The sequence below is a fragment of the Cucurbita moschata genome, unplaced genomic scaffold, assembly GCF_002738365.1.
Source record: "Cucurbita moschata cultivar Rifu unplaced genomic scaffold, Cmos_1.0 Cmo_Scf00018, whole genome shotgun sequence".
NCBI lineage: Eukaryota > Viridiplantae > Streptophyta > Magnoliopsida > Cucurbitales > Cucurbitaceae > Cucurbita > Cucurbita moschata.
In genome coordinates, this window is record NW_019268534.1 from 1,227,333 (window position 1) to 1,240,321 (window position 12,989).

The 12,989-nt window shown below is 39.0% G+C and overlaps 1 protein-coding gene across 2 annotated transcripts in view; it reads right to left on the reverse strand.

Moving 5' to 3' along the window:
- The window catches only part of LOC111456408 (protein SPIRRIG-like), a 22,080-nt gene that overhangs the window by 3,574 nt on the left and 5,517 nt on the right, over window positions 1-12,989 (reverse strand). Inside the window, exons 7-16 of one of the 2 annotated variants that reach the window (XM_023098256.1) lie at window positions 11,225-11,416; window positions 10,980-11,045; window positions 9,265-9,379; window positions 7,897-9,065; window positions 7,042-7,738; window positions 6,832-6,934; window positions 5,615-6,729; window positions 3,700-5,350; window positions 529-3,573; window positions 97-405 (exon numbers count right to left, since the gene is read on the reverse strand). In XM_023098256.1, coding sequence (XP_022954024.1) covers window positions 97-405; window positions 529-3,573; window positions 3,700-5,350; window positions 5,615-6,729; window positions 6,832-6,934; window positions 7,042-7,738; window positions 7,897-9,065; window positions 9,265-9,379; window positions 10,980-11,045; window positions 11,225-11,416 — 8,462 coding nt within the window. Of the gene's footprint in view, window positions 1-96; window positions 406-528; window positions 3,574-3,699; window positions 5,351-5,614; window positions 6,730-6,831; window positions 6,935-7,041; window positions 7,739-7,896; window positions 9,066-9,264; window positions 9,380-10,979; window positions 11,046-11,224; window positions 11,417-12,989 lie in introns of those variants that run through there. The other variant, XM_023098257.1, reaches the window with a different exon arrangement.

Here is a 12,989-nt window from a genome sequence, read left to right on the forward strand (position 1 = left end):
AAAAAAAAAAAAAAAAAAAAAAAAAAAAAAATTGTCTTCGAAGTAGATTGAACACAAATATGAGATGTTAAACATAGTAGCTATAAGAGGGTTGACCTTTTCTTAAACTCCTCTTCTCCCTCGGATGTCTGACAACCCATTGGTTTAGCAAGCATGCGAAATGTTTTTGGATTTGTCAAGTCCAAGTTTTCACTTTCATAATCAGCAAGGACCCAAGGGAACACCGGATACTGTGTAAGATCGCTGTATCCTCGTCCTGCCAAGGTATTGAGATGCATAAGATATTGAAAATTGCTTATTTCACCATTTTGCCACCTTTTAGAAAATGATTTGGCCATTATCTTAAAAAGACGACTGCCTTCGCTGCTCTCTTGTTTGGTTGTTCCAGAGATTGTAGTGTCCAACCTGAGAGAAGGATAAGTTCATGTCAGAAGTTTCAAATAAGAGGTGACTGTGCATTATAAGTACCAATAGACAAGGCAAAAGTTATAGCAATGAATGGTTTAGATATTGATGGTTTATTCCTACACGCTGTTTCTAGGAAGATTGATAGCAACAAGATTTTTGAAGACTTCTTCTCTCTCCTTTTTGTGGAAGACCAGGAGGTCATTGCATCCATCCATGCTGAATATTTCAACAGCAACTGGTCGCAGCTGATAATCTCGCTTCAAAATCTCGTGAACACTGTCGAGCTTCCACATTCGCCAAGGATGAGGTAGATTACCGCTGCTGCCTACTTTCTCCTTTCCCCAAGCACCACCACTATAGGCCCATGCTCTTCCTCCAGACCATGACTTAACTGTACCTCCCCAAGACGACGTTGACTTGGACTGCAAATCCATACTTGCCATACAATCCTTCTTTACACCCAAAGCCTGATCAATAACCGAAAGTTCATCTTCACATTCTTTCTCACAAATGCATCCAGAGTCATTGATGTAGAAATTCTCAATCACATACAGACAAAGTTCACCAATCAGGAAGATACCATCATGTTTGTCGAGACCAATGACTCGCTCGCAGTTATAGCGAAATCGTATTTTTTCAAGAGGCTCCAAATATGGTCTGATAAGGTACTCACCATCATTATGTAATTCTTTTACATATTTATCATCGCTAACTTTTACCTCATCGATTTTGGCAGAAGATGATTGTCTAGGGGATCCTAGGTCAGATCTTCCTTGTATGCTCTCTGCTAGTGGAATAGAAACAGCACTAGACTTGGCGCCAAACTCAAGTGCAGAGTGAAGACTTGCATCATTTACACTACTAGCTCTATCATCATTCCATCCATTTTTAACAGATGCTTCATCCCTGACATCATCTGATTCAAACATAGGTTCCTCAAACAGGTCACTATCCGAATCATTCTGTTTGACATTATCATTTAAAAGATGAAAATAGGATTCTGTATCTCTATCAGAAGCATCAAGGCCATTTCCTCCTTTTATCAGCTCTGCTTCTTTCAGTTCAAACTTTCCATCAAGAGCATTTTGAATGGTATCTATTTTCAATTTACTACGCTCTAGTTTCTTGCGCATTCTATATGGACCCTCTATAGGACAGAGCTGCCATTCAGGATCTTCTTTCACAGAAGATATGGATATTGGAAATATACCGCGCTCATGAACAAGTTGCTGGAGATGACTTTTCCATTCACTCTCAGCATGGAGAACCCATCCATACTTATCCTGACGAAGTACTCTTAATTCGGTAGAGATTGAGTTGCGAAGTAAGTCCAGAGCATACCTCCGCTCTTTAACTTGCTCCCAGTGTCTCATATCCAACTTAGAAATATCTCGAGATCTTCTCCCCATCTCCTTCTTACGTCGACCCTCTATTGCCTTTATCCTCACTCCAGGAAATTTTGCAGATCCAGAAATATACTGCCCCCACATGATAGCAGCACAGTTTTCCATTACTTTATTTACCATCTGTTCAGAGGTCTGAAGCCAGTCGAAGAAGTCAGACAAGTTTTCAGTCAGCAATTTGTCAAAGCCTCCATGTAAGACATCCGAAGACTGTCCAAAGTTTGATCTGGTCACGAGAAAATCCTCGAAGGCAGGCCGTCGATGCACCAGAAGATATCTGACAACATCAACTGCCATGTTCTGAACATATTGCCTGGAGTCGCGAAGTAGAGTTATTAAATTGACACAAAGACAGCAATTTAGATCAGTATCAACATTGCTTGGACAGAAGATAATTCTTCTGTGAGCAACTAATAACTGTAAGACGGTGCAGATATCAATTCCAGAATCACCATGATATGATGAACTGAATGATCTTTTCTTGGGTTCCATTAGTAAGCCCAAGCTAGAAAGGAGACCATCTTCTCCAATTGAGGTCAAGAATGATGGGAGGAAACAATACATTATCATTCGAGTGGTATTCTTCAAAATTGAATGTACATAAGCATCAAGTTGCTTGTTTCCTCTTGCAATAGATAAAAGACCTTTTCCAGAAGGAGATAGTTCTATTCGACCATCCTTGTTTGATAGTTGCAACATAGAAAGCAAGAATTCAAGAGTTTTTAGCACACCAGCAGGTTGAGGAAAGGCACCCATATATACACGATCAACAATCATCCAGCAAAATGCATCTAAATTTGCGGACCAGCGAGTTTTGTCCAGTTTTTTTTCATCTTCTTCATCATCCCGCAGAAGGCGCCTTTCAAGGAAGTTCATCAGTCTGCTAAGACACAAACCCTGAAAGACTAACATAGATTCTGTATCAACATATAAAGGAACATTTTCCAAGATGCTCTCTACGACTGGTGCTGCCTTAATCTGCTCAGTCAAAATATCTGAAAGAACTTCAGCCATAAAATCCAAGACTGCAGTAGCAGCAGCAGAACACGGACCACCTCCATAACCAGAATCATCCATTTCAAGAAGTTGTGTAGGGCTAACTGAAAAGAAAGTATTTGCAGCTGGATTTCCTTGAGAAGTAAACTTCAGATCTGACGATGGATCAAATGCGACCGCTGATGCAAAAGATTCCACAGATGGTGGAGCAACTGAAGGAGGTTTTAATTCACTATTACTTGAACTCCCAAGCCAAGATGTCAATGAAATAACTGGAGATGATGAGTGTGTGAGAGGGACTCGATAATTAGATTTCTCTGACAGGATAGGAGAATCAATTAGATTTAGAGAAACAGAGCTATGAGAATCAATTGGTTGTGAGGGTTCCACAGCGTCTTTTCTTGTTCTGATGTTAAACTCGTTTGTACTGGACGTGACAGACTCCTGGTCAATATTTTCACCTTCTAAGCTCTCAGCAACCTGAAAATCATGCTCTGATTTTCTTGGCAGTTGAGGAGAAGGAATAGTATTATTCACCTCTTTATGACTAGACTCATTTTGCGGCGCAACAGTATCATCAGAGCTAGTACTTGCCTGCCCTTGAGGGAAACTTCCAACACTGATGGACGTTTTCACAGACAAATCTTGTTCCTGTGGCATGCTAGTGAAGGTGTTCTGTGAACTACTAGCATCATCACAATCATTTGAGTTCTTGTCCTCAGTCTTTAACGATAGCTCTTTAGCCATCTTCACAGCACAAGCAGCCCTGTAGGATGGTGATCAAGGAAAATCTAAGTCGGTAAAAACACCATTCAATGAGACTGTGCCTGGAACTTTTTAAACAAAAATGAAGCAAAGTAAGAGCAATTGAGAATGGTATCCAAAGACAAACCTGACACAAGAAAAGTAAAGGTCAACACAGCTTTCAAAAAAATCTGTTCGTCTGCAAACTGCAGAAAAAGGATGGCACATTTTTGCCAGATCAACCATAAACCGAAGGACAGAGGTTGCAGCAGCAGGGGCTGATGCCTGCCCACCCATTAGACGAGCAGCATACGTCTTATGCATCAGAGCTTCACCTTGAAGCTCTCCCGCATTGTCTGCATTCCCCTCTGCAAGTTCAGCCACAAGGCCAGCACTAGCCTGGGAAAGATTACCATTTTGGTGGGCAAGCATTGTCTGAACACTTAGCCTATCAAATGTGGATTTTGCCATTGCAATTACAGGTTCCAGAAGATCCACAAATTTCAGTTCCACAAAACTTCCGTCACTAGGCATAAGGGCATGAAAGTCTAGCATCCGGACTTCAGGTAGTCTAGGATAAACTGGCTTTCCAAATATCAGGCAGAAAAGGATATAATATATATCAGGGGAATCATAGAAATTGGGAAGGACACGCACCAAACCTTGATAACCTCCACTTGTACGGAACTTAAGTGCAAACGTAGGTGAGGAGGTAAGACATACCCCAAGAAGTGTCATGATCCATCTCATGCTAGAAGGATGAGCAGCTTCATCAAGAAAATATGTTATCAACTTGGATGAAACAATTTTATGCCATTGCTCTAGCAGATCTTCTGATTTTATAGTCACTTGCAAATCAATAAGCATTTCTAACAACATATTTCTCACAATCACATGCTTTCCCATGGACTCGCGCGAAATTGGTCGCTTTGATGTCAGTTGAGGTGGATCAAATGTCATGATCACAAACTTGACTACAAGCTCCAATTCAGAAACCAAAAAACCATCTTCTAAAATGACTCCAAGCAAGACAACTAATTTCTCCAACACAGGAACCTCAACATCCCCCCGCTGCAAAGTCACTAATAAATGCTGAACAAGGTTGATTCGGCGAAGAACTGTAAGGTTGTGGTTCCTGTACCGGTGCATCGAGACTAGATGCTCAAGAAAACCCAGGAGGGCAATTTGAATTGTGACGGGGGCTGTTACCCACAATGTCCAGTCAAGTAAGACATGCTCAACCATATCTGGATTTGACAATACAACACAATTTGAAGTTTCACCTGGTACTTCAGGATTTTCTAGCTCTGAAATATGACTATATGAATCTTTCTGAGCAGAAAAATCATCCAAGTCACCATGTGATCCGTTAGAGGAAACTTCATCACGCAATTTTGATAAACTAAGCTCATCATAACTGGTCTCCCGAAAAGAATTAATCGACAAGAAATTAGTGTGAACACTTTCCAACTTTTTTGGCTCCGCAAATGAAGCTTCACATGCTGCAATCTGGAAAAAGATTTCTAGTGACTGCATTTCAAACAGTGACATCCGTCGGTGCAGAAAAAGAGCCAGTAAATGATATCCTCTGTACGTCTGCATGTCCCTTACGTTCTGCGGATTTTGATGAAGTGCACATGCAAGTAATGTTAGGGCCATGTGCAGCATATCCCTTGTCTCAGAAGCTTCAACAAGGGCAAGGATAACAGTCATCCCACCAACCGGACGTATAGTGTTACCAATTATACATTGCTTACAAATAAAAACATCTCCATGAAGGCGTCCAAAACGGGGAATACCTGAAGAAAACATTCCAAAGAAAAAAAGAGTGAACATAATCCTTCAATAATGTAATATCTTCATCAATACAAGCCCCAATTACTTTCAGTACAAACCACAGCTAAATTTCAACTTAAATGTAAAACTTATGTTCATCAACTTGGTTTCTCACCCACAAAAATCTTGCAACGATGTTATTACAAAACCCAACTGCTTTCAGAATAATCCATAGCAAAAATTTAAACTTGAATGCAAAACTTAGTTTGTCTAACTTTGTTTCTTACCCCCAATAGGAGAAGCAGCAGCCGACATGGGATCTACTAGATTGAGCATAGATAAAACTCCTGATGCTCGCATCGCTTCGCCTGATGTTCCATCAAATGCGAATATTAATTTCTTTCCTGAGAGCTGTAAGGAAAGATTCGCTAGTCTCTCCATATCCCAAACTATCCCACTACCATCTCCCCTTGTATCCCCCAACTTGTTTGCGCCCTCATGCTTCTGCATATTGTGGGTCAAAGCTAAGTCAGCATCTAATGAATCTAAAATAGCCATGGTACCACCACCGCAAGCCTGGTTTGGCACAAAGCGCAAAAGATCTGTGTCTTGGAAAATCCCTCTATATCCTCTACCAAGTATGTACATGAAACATATGCAGCCTGGAGTAAGCACCTCTTCGAAAAGATAGCAGGAACGGAGCTTCCAATGCATGTCACTAACTTTAGCACACGCAACAGGGGTACCAATGTTGACCTGTAAAGGTTTTCCGACAGGAGAGGGTGCATAGCCCAGTTTCCCAGTGTGTTTCAGCTTTCCATTAAGATACACATAAGCAATACTAGCTTGGAATAGTCCAGCTAGAGCATTTGGTTTGCTGTGAACAACTGCAAGGTGATGCCATCTGCCTTCCTCAAGCTCAATACCAGAAAATGATAGTGAGGAAGAGTTGCTAGTGGCAAGGGTTAGAATACCATCCTCCTGCAGATAAAGCTCGGCATAAAATGTATTGTCACTGTTTGCAGCACCAACAGAAAATATACGGAGAATTTGCTGCTCCTGGGGCTGAGCACTTTTGGCAGTCGATCTCTTTGACGGGCCTACTTTTGAGAGTTCAAACTCTTTTCCTTGAGATTTAAGGAAATTGTGGAATTGAAACCAGCAAACGAAAGAGTAACCAGCAGCTGGAGGCCATGATCTTTCTCCAAGAGATACTTGAATAGAGGCATGCCCAATCTTACTCATATCCATCTCTATAAATGGTGCCATAGCAAGACTCTCTGATGCCATATCTTCCATATGAGCCAACCTTTCCATCATGTCAATAAGAATATGACCCGACTTCAGCAATCTCAATTGGAGAACAAATCTAATTAGCATTTGAAGATCTGACGCAGATAACCTATCACGAGGAAACAGAAATTACTCACAATAGAAAAACTGAACAAATACTAAACTGAATTAGTCGTATAATATGAAAAAGTAACGTATCATAAATTTCAACCTATATGCCCCAAGAACTTCCACTATCTTCAGTGTATATGCAAGTAATGGAGATGATCCCAATAGGAAAGGACGAATTGTCTCCAATAGAAGTTCCACGCAGCCTTAACATTCCAGAAAAAGAAAAAAAACAAAAACAAAAACAAAGTCAGACTGCAAGAACATAAACTAGGTCTGATTAATTAAAAAGGCCAGTATGATTAATGCACACCTACTGAGGTGAGATTCTCCTTATTAAAGGGGCCAGCACGAGCAAGCTTTTCAATGATGCCAAGAACTTCCAACTGTACCTTGGGAGTAAAGAGCAATAGCAAACGGATGAGAACCCTAATAGCTCCAGCATTGTATACACGTTCTTTATTAGGATGAAAGGAACCCGATGGAGTTATCAAGTTAAAACTGGACGAATTGTTCTCCATAGAACTTGATGATGGAGCATCTTCTAATTTGAAGTATGGTGGTAGAACCATCTCAAGGGAAACTTCCAACAGTAACTGTATGACTTTCCTTTCGAACTCCACACATATCAGGCCAGACTCAGCCAGAAGATCACTAAATGTTTGAGACAAAATAACTGTGTGTAGTTTTGTCCTGTTTAAAGCATTATCATGCACTCCAGCTGTCGCAACACGCATTAAGTACTTAAATACCTTGATTCGATCCTCAACTGGACACTGATATGAGTCACCTCCTCTTTGAAAACTATGAAGTGTAGTAAGCAAAAGAGAAAACCCAGTCACTTCACCAAAGATCCTCTGTGCAGAATTATTAACTCCCAGAATGCGCCACAAGGTCCCCATTGTTTCACATTTTGCCTCATTATGAAGTCCATATTGAGATCCTGAAATGCTGGTGACCATTCCACTTTTCAGAATTTCAACAATGGCACTTAATTCTTCGGGATGAGCCTGGTAAGAAGAAAGGAAAAAAATCAAATTTTGTAGTATAAACACACTCGTTTAGACAATATTAACTAACTTTGTAAATAATTTATACATGAAAAGCGAGGAATGAGATTTATGTCCAAATGGCCGTTCATTACGACACCATTTTAAGAAGATAGTACCTGCGCAGTATCTTCTATGATCAAACATGACAACAGCCTGAGAACCCCTTGACGATGTATATTAGATACTAGGAATGGAAGGACAATGGCCACACCATTAGATGATCGAAATGACGTTTGACTGACTTCGGCTTTCTTCAGTAAGGAGACGATACAATCCCATGCAACAGTAGCAGTACTCTGAACTTCAAAAATAGGGAACTTCCCAGAGACACCAGACTCCAACAACTTGGGTGAAGCAAGAATTGTGTCCTTATTGTCCAAATGCTTCTTGAAGCTGCTGTTGCTGGATGGTTGGGGAAAGTTACCAACACGCTGGTCAGGACCCTGAAAAAACTTGTGCTGCTTCAAATCGTCCAACAAAACCTCCAGCACACCAACTTCTCGCAGGACCTTCTTATAATGATGGTCAAATGACAATAGTTTTACAAAAAAGGAAAGTATGGTGTGCTTTAATTCCGACATTATTGGCTGCTGCAACAAACAACACAGTGAAAGCAATTCCTGTTCGGGTACACAATTCACAACAGTGACAGCATATTCAAGAATTTTTAAAATAATCTCTTGCAATGATGAAGGAAAACCAGCCATATTCAGGATGAGAAGTGGAACGGTTCGTAACTGCTGGCACAACTTGTAATTTTCCAAATGACTGGAAAATATTCTGAACATTCTATTTAAAACTTCGGCCTGCAATTCTCTGTTATCTGCCTTCAGGAAAATATCTTGCAACATTTGAACAGCTTCTAGATCTTTTACTTTATTATTGCCTTCCTCCCAAAGATCATCAGTAATCCGATCAGACGAGGATGTTTTGCTTCTGCTATGGTCAGTGCTTCTGGAATGAGTGGATTTAGATCTTTTTCCGGTAGATGAACACTCAGATTCCTGCGGACCAGTTTGGGCTAGATTTACCAGAGCATCAAGCAACCTTGACAATGTAGGGGAAAGTTGCAGGGAAGAGGCATCTCGTTCCATATAATCTTGCTTTTCTTTATCACTTATTTGGGATACATATGCGGCTTGAAAGTGATCATGTGGTGGACTAGATTTTATAGACTGAGAAGCTGGACCCGTTGGCAATGTAGAAAGAATCAATGCAAACTGGACAAGAAAGTGATAACCGTGAGCATTGCGTATATCCTCCCTGAGATTTATACCATTGGCCTCTGCAAGTTAAAATTGCAACAAAAGCAGCAGTTAAAAGTATTAAACGTACACTAGCTATAGTAATTAAAATTGCCAAAGATTTAGAAGAAATGTTTTTATTAAGACAAATCTTTGTGACATTAATATCACGGATGCATCAAACCTATCAGGCTGGTTACTAAATTGGTCGAGTTAATGATCAAAAGACAAGTTACTTACCAGGCCTATGTGACAATCTCACGCACTCAATTAGCAAGTCCACTATCCCCATAGTATAAGCAGAGTCACCACAGTTAGGATTGTAATCCTTCACTGCCATTAAAAGAATTTTTATCTGCACATAGAATCACCATAATGACTATCACATGCTTCTGATAAACTAGAAAATTTAAGCATATGGAATGGAAGGTAAACAACAAAGCATACAACTAGGCCAAAGAATCCAAGAGGGCAATGGTTCTTCCCAAAAGTCCTGTCTCTACCATTTTCGCACTGGGAGGCCCTCATTGTTTTGACTTCCATATCCATAGGAATCAAGAAAGAAACAATAGTACGTCTTTGGGCTTATAATTAGTGAGAAGATGTGAGGATTGCGTTGCATTTTAATGCATTCATCATGGCATTTTAGAACAGGCCTTGTTCAAGTAGGTTGTAAATTTATTTTATATTTAACCATCATCTTTTATGGTCAAAAGTTGGGGTATTTTTGTGTAAGTTTCTGCACTCAGTTTTGGCCAGACTACTTTTTGGGAAGACACTTCTCCGTACTACAGATGGAACAGTGTGGGGGTAGAATTGTGGATGCCCTCCCCTTACCCAATTTTGTGGAAAAATATATAATGTCGTCCCCACCCTATTCCCGATTTGGGGAATCGAGGCTGGGGTTATTCAGTAGAATTGTGGATGCCCTCCCCTTACCCAATTTTGTGGAAAAATATATAATGTCGTCCCCACCCTATTCCCGATTTGGGGAATCGAGGCTGGGGTTATTCAATATTAAATCTTAAAACAAATACACTAAAACTATATATATATAGGCATCCAAATAGTTCACTAATTTATATAATTAAACTTTATAAATTATTTAATATTTTAAATTTATAATTCAATATAAAATATAAACATAGATTAATGATTTAAAAAAATCAAGAATCATGGATCAGGGGCGGGGACCCTGTCCTTAAAAAGAAAAGGAAAAATCTTTCCCTCATCCCTGACACTAACTGCATTTTGAACGGAGACTCCACGAGGTCACTTGAAGCCTTCTTGTGGTCTCTACTTTCTACTCTCATCCTCTTGTTAAGGTTAGTTTCTTGTTCATAAAAAGTAGTAATAATAACAATAATAATTAAATAAAATAAAATTCTAGTAATAAGTTGCCATCCCAACCAAACATCATGCCAGAGGATATATATATATATATTCTCGCCATTACCAATTCTTAAAGAAAGAAACCTAGAGAAAACGTCTTTTTTTCTCCAAGATAGTCCACCATGAAAAAACCAAACAAAAACTATTAGCCTATAATAGGTATCCATCACCTCATGCCTAACTCACGTTGTTCTACTGGAAATCTCAAGGCAGTTTTTCCAACAACCCATCGTTCTTATACAATTCATGGCCAAGCCACCATAAGACGAAGTTTTAGAAACTTCATTCACTCGACCACGTGTTTCAAATCCCATTACCACTGCCAAGGAAAATTTTAGCTGCTTCTCAATTTCATTTACCCCTATTCTTGAAGTTGGACTCTTTTGTCCTTTATTAGGATCAGATACAATGCTCAAGAAAATGGTTAGGTTCCTACATCTTACAAACATGTGCAAAAAAAATGAGGATTCTTTCTGGCGACAAAGAAAGATTTACATATTTCAATGACTTCAAGCGCTAATATTCAAGAATTAAAATGCCTGTATATCATGCAAAATACATACCAAGTGATGTTTGCGTATATATTTGGCAGTACTTCCACTGTCATTGACCAGAAGAAGATTAGAAATCTGAAAAGTTCATCAGAAAGAAGAAAAGGCACATCTGAATATATTATCTAAACAATGAGAAAAATGCATGTGAGAAGCTAGACTCCCACAAATAAAATTAAAAAAAAAATCCATAATAAATATCCTGTAATGAATAACATTAACAACATAAAAGATGAAGCAATATTCAATTAGCTTACCTGCATAGCATGTCTATGAAGTTGAATATTGTGCAGTGGAACAAGACCCTCCTTATACTGAGAGAAGGCTGTCAAAGACCCATTTACAACCATCTGAAAAAGCATCTGAAGGGAATCGTCCTCGATCAAACTCTGGGCACCTGATGGATGGGTGGCTAGAGCCTTCATGATATGAACAACACTACCCTCGACCTACATGAGAAACATGAAAATAGGTAAGATCATCAAAAGCACAAGCCAAAATGAAGCAGGAAGCAAAGAAATATAAAATTTTACACCGGAACATAAAGTGCATGGTTTTTCTTTTAAACCAGAAACGAGAATTTTTCATAGATATAATGAAAGAGATTAATGTTCAAAAGATACAAAACTCTACAAAGGAATGAAAAGAAACACTGAGAAGGACTACAAAGGATATAAATAACAATCCAAATAAAACGAAGCCCTCTTCATCAAAGAACCAAAAACAATAATCCAACCAAAACAACGAAATAGAAGCCAAGACCACTGAGTCCTGAACAAAATAAACAGAAGGAGGGTGGAGCCATGGGAAACGGAAGAACATTGATCTTCGAAGCTGAAAAGAAAGCCTAAAACAACCAGAATATACTGACCAAAAACTGAAACCTATAGAAGCATAATCAAATTTTGAAAAGGAGAGCCAACTCAAAAATGCCCAACCGCAGAAGGCTACAACCCCCAAAAATCTTCCAAAAAATGGCTTCATTAAACCATGTTCTCCCTCCAAATGCTTGCAGTTCCATAAAGATTGATCATCCTCCCATAAAACTCATTAAGAATAATAGTAAGGCATAGAATAAGGAACTCTCCAGCAACGTGGTCCAAAAGAAAAAGAAATCTCAGAACTCCGAACAAAAACTTTGACGCCCTTAAAGAATCTACTAATTGAGAATCCTTTATAGACGAAAGAGAGGCAGAAAAATAAGTAAGAATTCCTGGATACCTTTCAAAGTGGGGACCGTCCATGGCGACAGACATGTAAGCTTGAATAGCTCAGGATGGAATAAAAAATGGGAGATTAAATTAAATAGCCAACTCTTCTCTCTAGATTTTTCTACCATATTGCAATCTAGAACGAAAGAAATGACAGCAGAAACAGACGGTAGAAATGTGGTGAGCCATAAGGACCTAAAAGCTACAGCGATTAGTTTTTCCAGGTTCTTTATAGAGGTGGAAGGTTTCTACCTTACAGGACTGATTGAAGTCCAATCCCTACCACTAACAGTTCTTGGCCTCAGAGGCCTTGAAGAAGAGAAAATGTGGAGGGTTGTGAAAGAGTTTGAGATCCTTTAAAGTATCAAGCCTTGATGGTTATTCAATGAGTCCTTTAAAATTGAAGAAACCCCTAGAAGATAAGTTGCTACTTTTGGAGTAGATACTTTTAAGTGGATAACTTGCACCCTAGAAGAGGACCTGATTGGGAATATGGACTATCATTTCCTTTCACATGGGAGGACGTACTTTATGCCTTCCTTTTGTATTTCCTTCTAGTCCAATAAATAGTTTCTTATCCCAAATGAGTAATATCAACATCAAGATGTCAGAAGAGGGAAATGCTAAACACAACTATGAAAATTTTTGAACTTCCAATATCTTTCAGATTAAAAATCTAACAATCACCAAATACCAAATATATATCAAGAAAACAGTTTTGGATGTTCTGAGCTGAAATAAAAATGAAAAAGAGAGAAAAAAAAAAAAAAAAAAAAAAAAAAAAAAAAAAAAAAAAAAAAAAAAAAAAAAA